General features: G+C 33.5%; 3 protein-coding genes across 3 annotated transcripts; 1 reads left to right on the top strand and 2 right to left on the bottom strand.

Moving 5' to 3' along the window:
• Positions 1–473: 473 nt before the first annotated feature.
• On the bottom strand, positions 474–8,819 carry LOC126677014 (auxin response factor 8). The gene is made up of 14 exons (XM_050371428.2): positions 8,298–8,819; positions 8,050–8,162; positions 7,851–7,949; positions 7,703–7,759; positions 7,446–7,601; positions 7,262–7,346; positions 4,733–4,823; positions 4,490–4,654; positions 4,293–4,415; positions 3,715–3,790; positions 3,082–3,229; positions 1,336–2,399; positions 1,044–1,234; positions 474–921 (listed from the first exon to the last, which is right to left on the bottom strand). The coding sequence occupies exons 1-14, from the start codon at positions 8,341–8,343 to the stop codon at positions 807–809; spliced, it is 2,529 nt and encodes an 842-aa protein (XP_050227385.1). The 5' UTR covers positions 8,344–8,819; the 3' UTR covers positions 474–806.
• Positions 8,820–11,095: 2,276 nt separating this feature from the next.
• On the bottom strand, positions 11,096–13,116 carry LOC126679310 (uncharacterized). Its single transcript, XM_050374309.2, has 4 exons — positions 13,062–13,116; positions 12,767–12,972; positions 12,520–12,692; positions 11,096–11,388 (listed from the first exon to the last, which is right to left on the bottom strand). The coding sequence occupies exons 2-4, from the start codon at positions 12,959–12,961 to the stop codon at positions 11,313–11,315; spliced, it is 444 nt and encodes a 147-aa protein (XP_050230266.1). The 5' UTR covers positions 12,962–12,972; positions 13,062–13,116; the 3' UTR covers positions 11,096–11,312.
• Positions 13,117–15,623: 2,507 nt separating this feature from the next.
• On the top strand, positions 15,624–17,470 carry LOC126676446 (exopolygalacturonase-like). Its single transcript, XM_050370656.2, has 4 exons — positions 15,624–15,813; positions 15,937–16,242; positions 16,344–16,859; positions 17,039–17,470. The coding sequence occupies exons 1-4, from the start codon at positions 15,652–15,654 to the stop codon at positions 17,264–17,266; spliced, it is 1,212 nt and encodes a 403-aa protein (XP_050226613.1). The 5' UTR covers positions 15,624–15,651; the 3' UTR covers positions 17,267–17,470.
• The last annotated feature ends 826 nt before the right edge of the window (positions 17,471–18,296 follow it).

Below are 18,296 nucleotides of genomic sequence, written 5' to 3' on the forward strand. Positions count from 1 at the left end.
ATACCATTTGATAATTAAGTATGTTTTAATTATTGGTAAGGAACTCAATATCTCATAGATTTAAATGATATACTGTATTAAGAAAGTTGTCTATAGTTATTTTATAATTTTCTTCAAAATAAAACTTACTTTGTTCACTTTTCACCATTTGAGAAGTTATTATCAATTTCATCAAATAAAGAAATTAACAAACTAAGCTTAAAAACAAAACAGCTCTACAAAAAACTTATATTAAACTAATCAAAAATAAAAGTAGATGTGCATTGAACTCGCAAATATCAGATCTGAAAACTTGAGTATTGAACTCGAAAAATCGAAAAACCTAAAAACACTACAACACCCTGAGAATGTCATATGGTTTCTGCAACTTCAACAAATGATACAATGAAGACTTTTCACACCATAACAATCATAATGCCATACATCAAAAAGAAAACAAATGTAATCAAAAATAGCAAAGAAGCAATCAAAGGTAGCTCAAACAAATTGAGATATGCTAGAATAACCATCTTACATTATCTTAAATCTTTTTAACAGTTAAATTATCCACCATAAGAGTTGAATATATAAGAAGTACTTAGTCTATGCAAATCATGGCTACATAATAATTATTTTTAAAGAGAATATGCAGGACAGTAACAGGAATAGTAGTAGTAGTAGCAGTGCACACACACTAGGGAGTAGGGAGGACTAGTAATTCCATATTGACCCCGGAGAGAATTTCATGAATTACGTGGAAGCATGTCTTGAAATACAGCTTTCGAAAATGGAGCATTCAAGCGTTTAAGAGGCAAGGTCTGAAGCCACTACTCGATCCTTTGCCCTGTGTTTTGGCTGAAGGATTCCATCCCCTGCTCTCCCATTTTCAGTACATCCTCGGGGGAAAGTATCTTTATATACCATACGTTATTCACGAATGCGCTGCATAAAAACATTATGTCAATGTTATTAACCACAGAACATGACAACATAGAAGAAGAGGATAGATTGCAGTTATGAAAAAGAAAGATCAAACCAGGATAAAAATAAGTGTGATAACTCACTCCCATGGGTCGTCTCCAAGGAGAAGTACATCGTTCTCCCTGTCGACAAATACAAGCTGCCAGCCTGATCTATGAGGGTTTTCCAACTTCCCCTCGATGCCAAACATCTGAGCCAGTTCCTCTCGCAGCTCATGATAGCTGCTGAACCGGGAGATGTCCAGTGAGCGCCCAACTGATCCCGACTTATACACCTGCAAACAAAATGTAGGTGCAGCATCACTTGCCTATGACCAATGCTTAGCAGTCTATTTTTTCAGCGAATAATTAAAAAAGGTTTCCATCTCAATTGTACCTTGACAAATGTTCGACCAAGGGTTGAAGGATCAACTTGCCCTGCACTCGGCATTAGTTCAGAAGAGTTTTGCACACCGCCATATATAGAATTCTGGAATCCAGAATCCCCTAACGGCATTGACGACACATCAGTGTCAACTGATGATGAGGTAAATCTAGGCACTGTGGTAGGTAGCAGCAGTCCAGATGAATCAATATTCAAACCATAATTAGTTGCATTCTGGGCATCCAAACTGCAATGTTCTGCCTCCATAGAAGGATCTTTGTCAGAATATGATCGGGGGAGAGACAATGAGTTGGTAAAAGCATTGGCCTGCGAGTGTGAATACTTTGGGAGCCATGATTGCTGAGGCAACTGCTCATTCAGTGATGTTACCGTAGATTGACCTGTTCTGGTGAAGTCCAAAAAATTGCTGCCTCCTTCAGCACACAGAGAACCAAGCATGTTCTGTAAAGGAGCAGTAGATGCTGAAAACTTGTCGCTTGAATCCACAAAATCTGTTTTTAAATAGGATGGAGAAGGAACGTTTGACTGCTGTCTCTGGAGTTGTTCACCTTGCATTTGAAGTGCATCATGATAATTATGCTGCTGTTGCTGCTGCTGTTGCTGTTGCTGTTGCTGATGCTGTTGTTGTTGTTGCTGAGCCTGATCATCTGCTTGATTGTTGAGTTGTTGTTGCAGGAGATGGCGAGGCAAGCTCTCAGTTGGCATATGGGTTTGTGCCTGCAGGATATTATGGGAGGTTGGTTGTTGAATTGCTTGATGCTGCTGCTGTAACTGCAACATTTGATAATGGCTGCTCGGCTGTTGAAGATATTGAACAGGCTGCTGAAACTGCATAAATTGCTGTCTCATGGGATCTCCATTACTCCCATTTTGCAACCCACTTGCCAACATAGCTTGGTACCATTGATTTTGATCATTCCCTAGCAATGATGGATCCACCCTTGGCTGTGTCCAAGGAAACATATTGACAGCTTGAAAATTTAGAGAATGAAGACCCTGGTCACCAGTTCCACCCCTCAGCCACATTAAGTTATTGCCAGCTTCATCTCTGTTATCTGCAAAAGGATGACTTCAGTACAAGGGAGGAGAAGATTGTACTTGTATCTAGAGTAGCAATATTCCTTCAGAAATTTGATCTCAACGAGATGACAGTAACAAGTTTAAATCCTTGAGAAGTGTTTAAATGTGCAAGTGAAAAACAAAAGTGTGCAGGCAAGGATTTAGTTGAGGGTGGCACCAGACGTCTTCCTATAAACACAAGGGTAAATGAATTTAAGACAAAGCATGTCAGTATCTAAACATTCTATGCTCATCGTACTTATTGCAAAGCAAGAAAGTTCCGTAGGAGCTAGGAAGGTAAAGCTACGGATTGCACTATAAAAGAATGCAAGTGTTTCAAGTCACCTCACTTGCATTCTTGCATCAGTCCAACAGTACACAAAATCGTATATAGATAAAGATGTTATATTAATTCAATCATGCAATCCCTGGAAGAACATCATTAAACTAAAAAAAATATAGACGACATAATTAACAATATCCTTTCGAACTAGTAGAATAAGTAACACATGTAAAATGAGCAATCATGAGCACCATATTTCTGTGCAATCCTTTTGCTGAGATCATATGAAATGAGACAGTTCAAGTGTACATTCACATGCCTAAAATTACTCTTTCAAAGTGTAGAAAAATGTTTCAGTAGAAAACACCAAAGCCCAGTGTCGCAAGAATACATACCATGCAAAGAAGAGGGCCCCGGATGCCAAGGTCGTCGAAGTCTGAGAGGAAAGAGTGATGGATACATGGGGAAAGTTGTTAAAGGTTCAATCTCCCATAATGATACTCTAGGCTGCCTTTCACCTGCTGTTGATTCATCCCACCCAACCTACATACAACAATTCAATACGAGGAAGTAAACGTGTCAGGTATAATATTAGAGAAAATTAAGTTAAACAGTCTCATGTTATGTTGAAGAAAAATAAGAACATGGTACAAAAAATTTAACAGCAGGTACACAAATATAGAATAAGAAAGCTTCAACACTTTGTGGTCCAACTCAACACTAAATTAACCTAATAATTCCATGTATGGGAAAAAATTACATCAGGACTTCATGTATTTATAAAACTTTTGGACCTTGACATGCACTGTACATCATTTCAAAGTACATAAACTAGTGTAGGCAAATCTAGCAAAAAATATAAAGCAAACAGGGTCAACTCTTATTCTTGTTGTTTTCAAGTAACAAGAATAAGCCAATTTTCTACCAGAAGTCCATATGTACCATATATTCAATATCCCTGTAAGATGTTGACAGAATAGACAAGCATGCTTACACAAAGCCAGAGCAGACCCAGTAACTCCAGTTACCTTGACAGAGCGCCAATGAGAATTCGGCCAACGAACAGGATCTAGATCACATATGCCAGTTATTGTACCCATGTACCTGCCAAAAAAAGCTTCTAACATTAGAAGATTGTTCATGTCCACAAAAGAAATAGGGATGTAAAGGAAACAGAGATGTCCCTTTAAACAGTATTTAAGCACTTTTAAAACACATGCAATAACAATAGGAGACCAATTCATCAACCCAAATTACACATAGCATATTAGGTTTCTACATTTGGCCATCCAATGCAATTTGTGTAAATCATAAATAAAAAATAGTAAACTATTTTTTCAGATTGATGGCCGCCTGCCATAGCTTGAGACCCCAACCACTGACACAAAATTGAACCCTCAGTGACATGACATAGTAAGAACTGTATTTGCATCATATTGTTCACTTCACCAAGATTTAAGTTAAATATAGCTAATTGAAAGATCTAAGTTACAACATAAGTATCAATTTTTCTTCAAAATACATTAGGTAGCATTTGTATATGAATGATCTGGGAAATGTTGATATATCAGGAATACCCAAAATTAACCCCTGAACACCGTAATACCTACGGACGCTTGATTCTTCAGTCTCAAAGAGCATCCGAAAGCGCATCCCAACTGAAACACGTGTGTGGAATACTGCTTTGACATATTTGGAAAGGGGTATAACAAACTCAGATGGACTAGCCCTGCAAAATGTAAACAAGTTAGATGAAAAGGTCACCTCATCTACAGAAAACAAATTTAGACAAATGCTTGGCACCTTGGATTAAAGAAAACCGTAAAACAGCTATTAGTAGCTGCAGCATGAGCTGCAGCAGCAAGCAGCCCGATGTGCATGCTATCACTGGATAAAACAGATGATGGCATCACAGTTTGTGGTCGAGTAGCCCGACGAATTCCCAGAAGAAGTTGATTTTTCTCATTCCTAATGGCAGAGAAAAATAAATTATACATACTAATAGTACATTTCTGACAAAAAAAAAAGTAAAAGAGGATAATTTACCAGATAAAAAGAACAGAATCTCCAGCAACTAGTCTTTTCGCGCTGACAAATACACTCCACCCTGTTGTAAGCAGATGTCGTTTTGGCTGTCCTGAAAAATGAGGAAGAAATAATACATATTAGCTTGTTGTATCAATAATTGGAAAAGAAAATTATGAGATAACCATGGCACCCGCGTTATATAAAATCATCATTTATCAATGTAGTACATATTAGCTTGTTGTATCAATAATTGGAAAAGAAAATTATGAGATAACCATGGCACCCGCGTTATATAAAATCATCATTTATCAATGTAGTACATATTAGCTTGTTGTATCAATAATTGGAAAAGAAAATTATGAGATAACCATGGCACCCGCGCTATATAAAATCATCATTTATCAATGTAATTAGTTTGGTCAGAGCTGAAAAAAGCTAAATAAGTCATACACTCCTAATCCGTCGAAGCATGGATCAATGAGCAAAAAGAAAGTCAACCCCTCAGGCTTGTCTGTTTCATTTTGCACTAAGGGTAGTAAAGCAAAGGAAAGCTAAGGAAATTATATTTCCTTACTAGTTACTCTATATTGTCCTTTTCCTTACATAATTTTAACATTCAAACAGAGAAAATAAGTTATAATTCCTTACCACGCCTTATCATTTCCTAAATTTCCATCAAGACAAATAAACTCTAAGTAATTCAAAATGCATATGGCAGCATCCAAAACCAATAAACAAACTTATGAGGAACACCTTAAAACTAATCCTGCTGGATTCTGCCTCAGCGACATCAAGGGAAGCACCTTATTACAACAAACACCCTAAAAATCCACTAAAGCATGGCTGTTTGTATCATTTAAACTTTCCACAAATCAAAGTGGCAGTAATGCAAAATTCAGCACATCTTTCCACGAGTCATTATTAGAAACAATATTTTTAATGACATGAAATAATGCTTTTACTTTTTTACAATGAAATTGGGTCTTGGAGTCTCAGACAAAATTAAATACACTTAGTGAGATTTAGCAAGGTCTATTATATGCAGATTATCTTTAAAAAAAATAGACAACTTCACATGTTACCAGCTATAATTTCCAAGACAAAACAACTTGCAGACGTTATAAATCCATGTTCTTTTTTCTTATTATCAGTTACTTCATAAAACTTATCTCCTTCCCATGTCGAAGTTTTCATACACAAACTAATAACAAAGCATTATCACACTTCCAAAACAATGTCTTGCAAAAATGTTATCCAATCTGAATTAGCAATGAAGAGTTTCCTGCTTACAGAAACAGCAGGATTTGGTACAATGGTTTCAATTCTCAATAATGACAGTATTATTCATTTAAAGATCCAGATTGAGATTTTTTATTATAATATATACAAATAAGCCCTAAATTAACTTAAGTGCAATTAAGTCCTATTCTTGTCTTACTCATTGTTTCACCCCTCGGGCAATGCCAAACTTCTACTACACTTTCAAATAGTGCAAAATGAACAAATGAAAGGGAAAAATTTCTAGCACGTCATAACCTTGCAATAAATGGGGAAATTAACTTTTGTTCAAAGATTTTATTGTTATTCTCCTTCACATGACACTTCTACTCCACAGCACAATGCCCAATGGTCACAACCCTTCAACAGAGGCATCAGTGCCTTTATCGGTTCTTCTTCCATGACAGCTCTTCGTTACAGATAAATTCTCCACTATGTTTTTATAAATCTTGAAGCTCAATTGCTAAAAGCTAAACCTATCAGAATCAATCAAGTTAATAATGGTAATTCTTAAATCAATAGAAGCTTTTATAGAGAGTTAATAAATGAAAGGTTATAAGAAAAAGAAAATAAGGGAAGCGGACAGGAAATGAAATTAGAGGTTCAAAAGAATGATTGACTGGATTTTGATGTTTCTTTGCGTGAAACAATACAGCAAGTGTAGTTAATATAGCCCTAAGAAGCAGCTATGTTTCAGAAATGAAATTACGCACTAACTACTTCTCCTGGTGACATCAGCAACTTCTCCAAAAGCTACTAATAAACTTGACTTATTGACTAATCCTAATTGGTGACTTTTCTTCTTCTTTAAGCATGTTCTAGTGAAACAACGCAGCCAAGCCAATCCATGAACTCTTCCTAACGCAAAAAATGCAGGATGTATTCTTCAAAAAGAGATCAGAAAACTATTTCAATAATTACATGAAAAAAACTCATGTATATTCTGCATAAAAAGGCTACAAAGAGAAGTTAGTTAAAAGTATTTAACAGTCAATTTGCTATCATTAGCATCAAGCAAGATATTGTAATATATGACACTAGTTATCATTCTTTAAAACGTTATTTCATGGCCAAGTAGCAAGAGCTTTTTCATGACAAATTGCCAGTTCAAAAATGGCAGTAAAGTCTTCCTAGAGACGTGAACCAGAAAGGGACAATGATCTGTTCATGATACTAATAATCTATCAAAATATGCAATTACCATAATTTGGTAGAAACAAAAAAAGTCATGTCAGAAACCTACTGATAAAGATAGACTCAAGAACCTACCTCGGAAAATATGGCGAAACTTCCATTCAACATCATGCAGATCTCTAGCAATCAGTTCCTGCGCGGGCGGCTGCTGCGAGAAATCCTACAGAAACAAAATGTGCACATACACTTGGTTACAAAATCAATAGCATTAACAAAAACTTTCAAGCAATGCAAATCAAAGGAATTAAAATGAGATTACCAGAGGAGGAAAAACTTTCTCTGCTGCACGACGAGGAACAGAAAAACCTCCATGCGTACTCGTATCACTTGCAGTCAAAGTCTTGCAAAAGTAATTTGTGGGCTGCTTGCTTGGCATACCCAGCTCCATTGGAAGAAATGTTTCTTTCTGCTCTTGCTGCATATATAATGACGGCCAATTAACTCAAAAACAAGAATATTAAACTAGAATACAATTTGTTTAACGAATTGAATAGGACGAGAGATATTTGAAATTACCGGCGTCAAAGGCTGTAAAGTCATTTGAGCATACACTTCATCTGTTTCGACATCCGCCTGAAATTTCAAGCATAATCCATCATATTTAGATTATCAATTAGGCTTCACTAACAGTCTACCATAATTGGGCAAGGAAGATAGAACCCACATGCATAGTGACATTGTGGAGTTGGCAAATCAGCTGGGCTGGCAAGCTTGGGTAGTTGGGTATGTGTCCATCAATTTCTTTGTTAGTAGTGGCAGAAACCTACAAAGTTCATTTCATTTCATAAAAAAAAATGAACCAATGTCATTTGAATGAGAGAACAGAATGCATGATCACTTTCAAATTTTAAGAAAAGCAAAACCTGCTCACTATGTCCCTGAGGGAAGTAGACCACTCTGCTTCCCACAGTCGGTAGGGACACAAGTGGTCCAGCACAAGCATGCCACAGCTCCGAATTCAAACACTTCTTCTCCGCTATCGTCGCCGCCATCATCATATAAACAAAAACATTAGCACAAATTGATAATTCAATAAATACTCACATACACTTAGCACCTAATAAAAAAAGTTTAATAATGAAGCACATGAATAAACAATAATATTAAATACCTTCATGACCCTGCTGCTGACCCAACCCTGATGTTGAGAGCTTCATCCTCAACTTTTTGGGGTTTTAATTAAGCAAATAAATAATTCAAGAACACTATCTTTTAAAACTAATAATTAAACAAACAAAAATAAGCACTAATACTAGTACTAACTAAATAAAACCCTCACAAACAGCAGTTAAAATACTAAACAAACTAATAATTTTCCAATCCAACAACACAAAACCCTTACATTCTCTCATCTCTCTAAATCACTGAAACTCCCCCAACTTCAAAAACCCTACAAACAGTTTAAAGAGCTAAAAAAATCAGATCACAGCACGCAAATCACTTCAGAGTTAGGTATTTCAGTTAGAACAACCAACAATCCAGCCCTAATTGCTAAATTAAACTCCATGAAAAAAAACACAGAAAAAACAGATTAAAAAAAACACTAAAAACAACTGAACTATCGCTGTAAGAGCAGAGTTAGTGTTGCAGTGTTTTTTTTTTTTTGAAAGTTTTTATTTTCACTGAGTAAAAAGAAGGGGAGTAGAGAGAGGGGGGGAGTTTTGTTAGTGTATTATTAGGAAAGTGGGATGTGGAACGTCGATGGATCCGTACGGGGAGATCTGGACCGTTGGATGAAATGGTGATATGACAGCAGGCATGTGCCACCATACTTCAGTGGTCGTTGTCAGAAAAGTACGGATTATGCAAGAAAGGGAAATAATAATATTTAATTAATTAAATGAATGGAATTGAAATTTTTTAATAATAATTGACTGTGGAACAAAGAAAGACAGAGACCCTGAAAGACCAAGTGTGTGTGACTGCCATCCCACCCCATTCCATATCCCACGCGTTTTTTATTTATTTTTTTTATTTGTAATATCGGTTAAATTTGAAAAATAACAATTAACAAAATTAATAAAATAACTATATTTTTGGTGAAAAACGATTATAGGCTATACGATGCAGAAGCACGATAAATTGAGATGTGCAACATTTTAAAAAAAATAAAATTAAATCGTTAGAAACGTGAAATGTTGTAATTTAATATGCGAATAACTCTTTTAATTGATTATATTTGTTTTGATTAACTATAAATATTTTATTAATGATAAATTTGCACTAAACTCATGGATTTAATTTTTTATCTCATATAATAATTTAATAGTGATTTATTTCATATATTGTTTTACTTACTAATTGATAAAATTAAATATTGTGTTGATTATACAATTTAAATTATAGCTTATACAAAGTTCAATAGTTTTTATCTATTTATTATAATTAGGGTTAATTCCATAAAAAAATTATGATCTTTACACGGAATTTCATTTTAATCATGACTTTTAAAAGTTGTCATATAAATGAACTTTCATTTTTTTTTAAATTTATCACCAAATTAACTTTCAGTGTATTTTTGCTGACGTGGCAACCGGAATCCGGCTGATTTGAAAAAAAAATGAAAGGTAAAAATGCACCGGAAAATAATCGGTGATAGATTTGAAAAAAGATAAAAGGTCATGGTTTTATATGGCAACTTTTAAAAGTCGTGATTAAAATGAAATTTCGTGTAAAGTTCGTGATTTTTATAGAAATATTCCTTATAATTACTGTTTATTTATTATGCTATTTACAAATTATAAGATCTGTTGATTTTGTTTTCTCAATAAGATTGACGAATTCTTTGAGTGAGAGTAGTTTGGTAACTTTGGTTTGACAATTTTTCCCCAAGAATATTAATGGTTGCATTTAATGAAAAGTGAGTTCGGCAACCAAATCAACTTATGCTCATTCCTAACTAAAGGTTAGGGGTAAGCAAATGGATCACTTCTACTATCAAAACGTCCAAAGTAATTGGATAATTTAATTTTTTTAACCAAGGCTAATATTTTATTGATTGAATAATCATAATTACAAGAATAAATAGCTTCTCAGCAGTGGAAAGTGAATGATAATACCGCAAAAACAGTCATTTAAAAAGGTTTGTTTGGCCACCAAATAGACTATCCAATTACCGTAACATTGTATACAAAAATAAAGATTATGACAAGTACAGAATCCACGTTCAAGGTTCAGACGTGACAAGCTTTGAGGCAGGAGCCTCTCAAACCAAACTGGTATAATACAGGAGTCTTTGCATAGGCTTTGCCTAATTATATTCATCCCTATTATATTCCAATCAATCTGTAGGAAGAGTTTGCACTGGAAATTTCTCCATTGTGCAACTTTAATCATATAACCAATGGCAGCCTGCGCGCACCTGTGCCACTAGATCAAGCATAAAGCTTCCAAATATCATATAACCAAGAAGAATGAACATAAATTGTTAATACAGCTGGTCAGAACCTCACGGCATGGCAGATTGCTCAAAGCCGCAAGAATCATAGAACATCGACAGATCTGCAACATCCCAACGGTGCAGCACTTTTGGGTAGCTTGGTGCAAGCTAGAGTGGCTGTTTTGCAGGGAGCAGTTTCGGGTAGAGCAGCAGAGACCATTGCTATCCGGGAAGCTCTTAGTTGCTTAAAAGACGAAGAGAAGGTTATTGTGGAGTCTAATGCATTGGATGTCATTCCTTTAAAATTGGGTATAGACCTGTTAGTCGACGATCGTAGTTTGTTGTTACAGCAGTTGGTTAATTTTCATTTAATGTTTATAAAGCGAACTGCTTATAATGGTCTCATGTTCTAGCTCAAGCTTTTCATTCTACATCATGTCATTAGGAGTTGTTTGATTCATTTCCTGAATTTTTTACAAGTGTAATTGCTTTCGATTTATGTAATGCTTCATCTCGAGTCCAAACAAAAATTGACAAACCATCAAAGTTCCATAATTTTAACGCAAATACATCAAAGAAACACACAAGCATCTGAACAAAAAGACGAAAACATTCTACATCGTTTATAATCGTTATTGTAAACCTCTTAGCACTAGTTTAGAACACTATAAAAGCCACTACAAGAAAAGACAAACCAGTCGCCGGTTATGAGATATTTTGGGCGAGCACCTAAGTTGGATACACAAGTTATCCTCGAAGAAGACTGATGCCAAATGAAATAGTGCACGCCTTAAGAGCGAATAGAGCCAAGAACCCATATTTCCTACAGACAGAAAAGAAAAATGTTAGCATGTAATGGCAAACCCACAGAAAGAGAAAGTTCATAAATCGGATATGAAATAGAAGAAAATTCTCTAAACAGATGATCATTTCTTCTGTTTATTCTTCTTATGCCAACGCTTTAAAACTAAAGATAAAAAATGGACGGGGACCATATTTACTTGAAATCGTATCATGGAACCATATCAGTTAACCTTACACCATGACATGTATAGGGAATATAGACCACCCAATGAAACACTCTTCATTATAAGAAGTGTCAGCCTAGATCATGAAATCTTCTAATTAAACAAGCATGAATGAGAGGTAACAATTTATTCATATGCACTCTTCATGGTCAAGGCTCAGGAGTGCAGACTAAGAGGTGCCTGAAAAATCACATAATCACTTCTTAAGATGAGGTCTTGTTTCAAAAAAATTTATCATAAAAAACTCTAGACGCACCGCTGCTACCCTAAAAAATCAGTCCAAATTCTAGTTTCTATAGTCACTACAAATCATCCGATCTAATTTTCTATCTAGCGTAGAAACACAACATTAAAATGAAACATATTAATACAGATAATTGTGAAACAATTTTTTTATAAGTTTAATTATAAAAATAGAATTTTAGAGTTTTAAAAGCATTTTTGAAAATCAAAACGAAATGCCAAAACATAAGATTCAAGAGGTTTCCGTGAAATATAGCTAGTTTCTATAGCCTTTGCAAGATGTTCCTTAAAATCACGAAAAAACTTACTAAAACTCAGCAAAATCAAGCAAATAGCACAGTTCAGCATTGAATTTGAATAATTCAAGTCACATTCTCACAATTGTTATCCAACAATCCTATGATACAAGTCAGTTCTGCACACCTACACATTCAACCCTGATCCTCAATTCTGTTCTTATTGCAAAAATCTCTAGAGTAATTTCCCTAGAAATTGAATATCTATCGGGAATCGAAAACTAATCCCTAAACAGTTAACAGTTTCAACAGGTTCTAATAAATAATAATCATCTTCAACAGAGTTTCTACTTAATTGCATTCTAATCTAATCTAATAACAGATTTTTATTTTAAATCCAGTTGATCCATAAGCAAACTTAAAAATATTAAAAAGTAATGAACAAACCCAATACTGAGACGTTTCTGGGGATCGCCAGTAGAATAGCCAGTGAAGTAGAAATAACGAGAAACAATATAAATACATCCAAGAGAAGCAGCAACACAAGGATGCTTAAACCCTCCTAATATCATCAGCACAAAGAACATCGGCATCATCTCCAGTGAATTCTGGTGTCCTCTCTGCAACCAAAAATTCCCAAAAAAAATCAAAACCCATCAAAATTAAGAACAAACCCAATTAAAAGACAACGAACCTGAACACAATTGAAGAGCTTGGCATCTTTATTTTCAGATTCTGAAGCATAGAGAGTTGGATAGAAAACTTTGTACTTCTTCCTAGCCTTACCCACTTGAAATGACATCCAGAAATTAAGGATGCAGTATGCTGCGATAACTAAAGCTACATATCCATACTCTTTGGATATCATCATTGGCACTAATTCTCCCATTTTTCTTGTCTCTGTTTGTTAAATTTGAAAACTGCGATCAGAAATAAAATGCCCACTTTTCTTGTATCTATCGTACAACGAAGAGGATGACTATATAAACCTGCTGAGGCTGATTCTGGCTTATTCTCCAAGATAAATGATCTCTGACTTGTTGACAAAGTATTAGAGGCTGCAGGACACAATAAATTTCGAGTATAATCTATTCTAATCTAGATCCAGTTGAATTTATCCAACCCTTTAAAATATTATATCCCCTCAACTTGGCACAAAATATCAAAAAAAGTCCATAGCTGAAAAACCGGATCACTTATACCCTGAACTTGTCAAAACCGGTTTAAAAATCGCCTTATACTGACGTGGCACCTTAATTGGAGTGTGAATTTATAAATAATTATAATTTACTCTAATTAATTATAATTAAATACTAATTAATTACACTCTAACTAACTAGGGATCTCTTGAACCTTTTAAAAAAATCAATCTTTTTTCCAATTTTTGGGGAGAAGGAGCTCTTCTCCCTCGCCGGAGAAGAGGAACTGCTGCTCCTCGGAGGTGAGAAGCAGCGGCTCCTTGGAGCATATTTGCTTCTCAGGCACCTCGCCTAAGGAGCTATTCTTGGCGAAGAACAACTCTTCGTCAAGAAGAGGTCTTGGCGAAGCTTGAACCTGTTCGTAAAGAATAGTCTTCGTCAAGAATAGGTATTATTGAAGCTTATACATGTTCGTGAAAAATATATCCTTCATGATCGTGAAGAACATATTTGAGTCTTCTTATTTAGGAAAACTCACCTTAGAATAGGTCGTAAAAAGATGAATCTTCATGAGAAAATGGTGGCCGAAATTTTTTTTTAACACAATAATTTTGAGGAAGAACAGACCCACGGGTTTGTTCTATTTTTTTTAAAAAAAAATAAAAAATTCATTTTTTAAATACACAATATGAGGGTTAATTTATTATGTAAAATTTTAAATTAAAGAGATTAAATTGTTTTTTTAATATTAATTATTAATTTTAAATGTTAAAAAAATTAAAATCATTTTAATTTTTTTACCATCAAAAATCACATTAGAAAAAAATCACCATTAAAACCTTAAAGTGTGTCTCTCTCTTATATGAGAGTGGAGATGGAGGGAGGAGCCGAGTGCATTTTTTTTAATTTTTTTAATTTTTTGATACTTTATGCTAAGTTGGAAGTTAAAATGATCATTTGTTCCTTTCAAATTCTACTTTGATTTTATCAATTCATCCTTTTTATTAAATATATATATATATATATATATATATATATATATATAAATTCCAATCAATTATAAAAAAATCATTAATATATAAGATAATTATACGAATGAAAAAAAAGAAACTTTATTTATTGATGTTTCTTTATGTTTATTTTCTTAAAAATAAAAGCTAAAGTTTTTATAATATAAAAATTATAAACCGTTTTCTATATACATTAAGAATGATGAATATTAGTAGTATTTATTTTAGAATTTCATAGATTTGAATTTTGTTAGTATTAATAAGAGTGTGATTCGCCATAAATATCCCAACTGAGAATTTTCGTATAATAATAGCGATGTATTTAGATGCCTAAACTTACTTCGCTAGAGGCTAAAACCGATTTTTTTTCTTTATCTCCCACTTCTTGTAAATGAGTTAATATAATTAGGGTTAAATGCAAATTCATACATCAACTTTGACCTAATTTGCAATTACAACATAAACTTTGAAACTTGGCAATTTCAGTAACAAACTTTACATTTTTGGCAAATCGATACACCAAACTCAAAAAACACTAACGTGGACATTGTAATATACCGCCATTTGTTGTTGCATGATTGGTCGATGTACCAATTTGCCAAAAAATGAAAGTTTGTTACCAACATTGCCAAGTTTAAAAGTTTATGTTGTAATTGCAAATTAGGTCAAAATTGGTGTATGAATTTGCATTTAACCCATATAATTATTATTAATAAAAAACAAATAATTAAACTTTGATATAGTTATCAAATTTATTAAAAAGGTTTTAAAAAGAAACAATTAACTGCTAATTTAAAATATCATATTATCTAGAAACAATAATATTATTATATTTTCTACATTATCTTATATCCGTTACACATGAATAATTATTTTAATTTATATTTTCCACATTAGTTTTTGTTCATTGAATCTTTTTTTTCTTTCGGATATGATGTTCATTAAATCTAGTTTCATTTATAAAATTACAAATATTTTTAAAAATGTGATTAGATCGCTAAAATTCATGCATTTTTTAATAAAATAAAATATTTTACAAAAAAATACTTTTTTTATATTGTCATTTGATCTATATGTATACATTTCAGTTTCTTTTTCCTTTAATTAAATGAATGAATAGCAATAGTTAAATATAGGGACAATGTTTTTATTGATCAAAATATACAAATAAAAACATAAGGGGGAACATAAATTTAGGAAATGAAAACATAAGTAAAAAAACATAGGCCAGGTGTTATCATAAATTAACCACAAATGAAATCCTTCAAGTATTTTGAATTTAGCTTCAAATATTAAAAGCTAAAAATAGAAGAAAATATTCTAAAATGTTGCAAATCCTTGACTAAATTTAGTTATTACTCAAATATATATAAACAATTATGATAGAAATGAAAATACATGCATATTTACAAAAGAGCTAGCCAGCATATATGCAGAAAGGGATTAACTACCTCATAAAAAAGATGAACTCCATTTTGTGTCTTGCTGCATTTTTAGCCTTGTTTTCATTTTCTTCTACGATCACTGCAGAAAAGTTCTTTAACATTAAAGATTATGGCGCCGTAGCGGGTGACAAGGGCGGCGCTACTCAGGTATCACATACGAATCATTAATTTCTTTATATATTTTCTTTTATTACTTTATATAAACACATAAACGGCTAAGAATTAACTCGATATGTATTTAAGTGACATTTTGTAATTCTTGATTTGTAGGCTTTATTGAAAGCATGGGCGGAGGCTTGTGCAACAAAAGGACCTACCAGAGTTGTGATCCCACATGCTAGGTACAATTTAAAACAAGTAGTTTTGGCTGGTCCTTGCCAGGGCCATATGACATTACAGATCAAAGGAACCCTAGTAGCCCCATCAAACCCTAAGGATATTAAAGCTGATGGTTGGCTTAAATTCACGCATCTTGATGGGTTAACTATTCTTAACGGTACTTTGGATGGTCAAGGAAAAGCTGCTTGGACTACGCAAAATTGTGGAACTCATGCCAGTTGCCCCAACTTTCCCATGGTACATATTTTGATCGATGAGCTATATATATGCTCAGCAACATTCTGTTGAGATCGTGAGGTCAATATTGAGCTAACATAAATGATTATCTTTTTGTTCAGAATTTGAGGCTGGACTGGGTTCAGAATGCCCTAATTGAAAGTTTAGTTTCAAAAGACAGCAAGAATTTTCACATCAACCTGATCAGTACAGTAAACGTAACCCTAAACCACGTGACAATCTCCGCACCCGGAGACAGTCCTAACACAGACGGAATTCACTTGGCACGATCAAGCAAAGTGAAGATTCTTAGCACAAAGATCGGAACCGGTGACGATTGTATCTCTATCGGCGATGGTAGCCAAGACATTACAGTCAAAGGTGTAACATGCGGACCTGGTCATGGAATCAGTATCGGAAGCTTAGGAAAGTTCGACAATGAAGCCCCGGTGAAGGGCGTCCGTATTTCGAAATGTACCCTAGAAAATACCACTAACGGTATCAGAATTAAATCTTGGCCTGGAATGAAGAAGGGAGCAGCTTCTGATATTCATTTCACCGATATCAACATGAAAAATGTCAGCTTTCCTGTTCTTATTGATCAGTTGTACTGTCCATGGGGTAACTGCAAATCTGGGGTATGTTCTTTACTTCTTTACATTTTCATTATGCTCGCGTTCCGTAATAGTATGTGTTCATTCCTAACCAAACCGAATCAAAATATTAATTTTCAAAAAATTAAAACGTACAATTTTTTCCAAACTAATATATTTTTTTATTCAAACATTTTATTTATTTATTTCGTGGAAATTTACAGACAACATCAAACGTTAAGATCAGCGATGTGACATTTGAGAATATTCATGGAACTTCAGCAACGCCCACCATTGTTAAGCTCGCATGCAGCAAACACTTACCTTGTGAGAATGTGAACGTTAACGGCGTTACTGTTACATACAGCGGCAACTTAGGTCCGGCAAAATCAGAGTGCACTAACGTTCAGGCTCACATTACCGGCAGAACAGAGAGTCTCCGTGGATGTTAATCTTAAAACGGTCGCGTTATCCAATTTTTTCATCATATTTTTTACTTTATAAAAGAATAAAGCTAAAACTATGTGGCTAGAGAATATCAATCTTTTGTAATATGCATGCATCTTTTTTCTTGTTGCAAGCATATATATTTAGAAATTTTATTCATTCTTGTAATAATCATCAAATAATTTATACAATTCAATAATTTTTTTTTATTTTTGCTGGTGCAATAATTAAGAGTCTTAATTTTGTTCACTAAAATTTTATCCCGTCCATAATATTTATCGCTTTAGATCACTTGTCACTTTAAAATATCAAGAGTGAGTTTTTTTTTTAAAAAATTATTCCTATTAATAAATTATAACGAGACTAAAGAGATTAGTCAAATATAAAAATAGTAATAATTTATATGTGCAATTTGGTAAAAGTGTAATAAACTAAGAAATATTAATTATTATTTTAATAGCCAAAAGCGATAAATATTATGGATCAAGGAGAGTAATATCTCTTATTTTATATCTATGTGTATTTTTTTTTAAATACATCATCTTACACTACCACATAAGTCACTTTCAGCAACACTAACTTAGCAACAGTTTTGAAACTGCTGCAATAGTTTATATAAGGCAACAGAAAGGTTACGATTAAAAACCGTTGCAAAGAAATTAATAAAATTCAAAATTTTACGATATAAGGCAACATTTATGACAAACTGCTGCATTAGTTTAAGAAAATACAACACTTTGACTGATCTAGTAACACTTTTAAACTGTTGCCTTATCTTGTATGTATACAATAGACACAATTTTTTTAAAAAAATTATTAGAAGATAACTTTCATTTTTACTTCTCCATAAAAATCACTTTTCATAAATTCAAAAAATTAACTTTTAAAATTTTGCTTATTTAATTTTATTTTCTTTACATTTGTTCGACAAGAAAAAAAATTACATCTAGTAATTTTATTGATAATTTTGGCACACTGCACTTATTTTGATAAAATGGCGTAATGAGTTATGAGATTAAGAATGTGAGATTTGGT

The sequence above is a fragment of the Mercurialis annua genome, linkage group LG4 (assembly GCF_937616625.2).
Source record: "Mercurialis annua linkage group LG4, ddMerAnnu1.2, whole genome shotgun sequence".
In the NCBI taxonomy this organism is placed as follows: Eukaryota; Viridiplantae; Streptophyta; class Magnoliopsida; order Malpighiales; family Euphorbiaceae; genus Mercurialis; species Mercurialis annua.

Excerpts from the sequence above, each read along its gene's own strand:
- LOC126677014 (XM_050371428.2), bottom strand. The coding sequence starts at position 8,343 with ATGAAGCTCTCAACATCAGGGTTGGGTCAGCAGCAGGGTCATGAAG. Across the intron at positions 7,760-7,850 it reads TCCACAATGTCACTATGCAT|GCGGATGTCGAAACAGATGA; the intron begins GTGGGTTCTATC and ends TTGAAATTTCAG. Across the intron at positions 3,230-3,714 it reads CTCATTGGCGCTCTGTCAAG|GTTGGGTGGGATGAATCAAC; the intron begins GTAACTGGAGTT and ends TGTTGTATGTAG.
- LOC126679310 (XM_050374309.2), bottom strand. The coding sequence starts at position 12,961 with ATGGGAGAATTAGTGCCAATGATGATATCCAAAGAGTATGGATATGTA. Across the intron at positions 12,693-12,766 it reads AGCTCTTCAATTGTGTTCAG|AGAGGACACCAGAATTCACT; the intron begins GTTCGTTGTCTT and ends TTTTGGTTGCAG. Across the intron at positions 11,389-12,519 it reads CAGAAACGTCTCAGTATTGG|GAAATATGGGTTCTTGGCTC; the intron begins GTTTGTTCATTA and ends TTCTGTCTGTAG.
- LOC126676446 (XM_050370656.2), top strand. The coding sequence starts at position 15,652 with ATGCAGAAAGGGATTAACTACCTCATAAAAAAGATGAACTCCATTTTG. Across the intron at positions 15,814-15,936 it reads ACAAGGGCGGCGCTACTCAG|GCTTTATTGAAAGCATGGGC; the intron begins GTATCACATACG and ends CTTGATTTGTAG. Across the intron at positions 16,243-16,343 it reads GTTGCCCCAACTTTCCCATG|AATTTGAGGCTGGACTGGGT; the intron begins GTACATATTTTG and ends CTTTTTGTTCAG.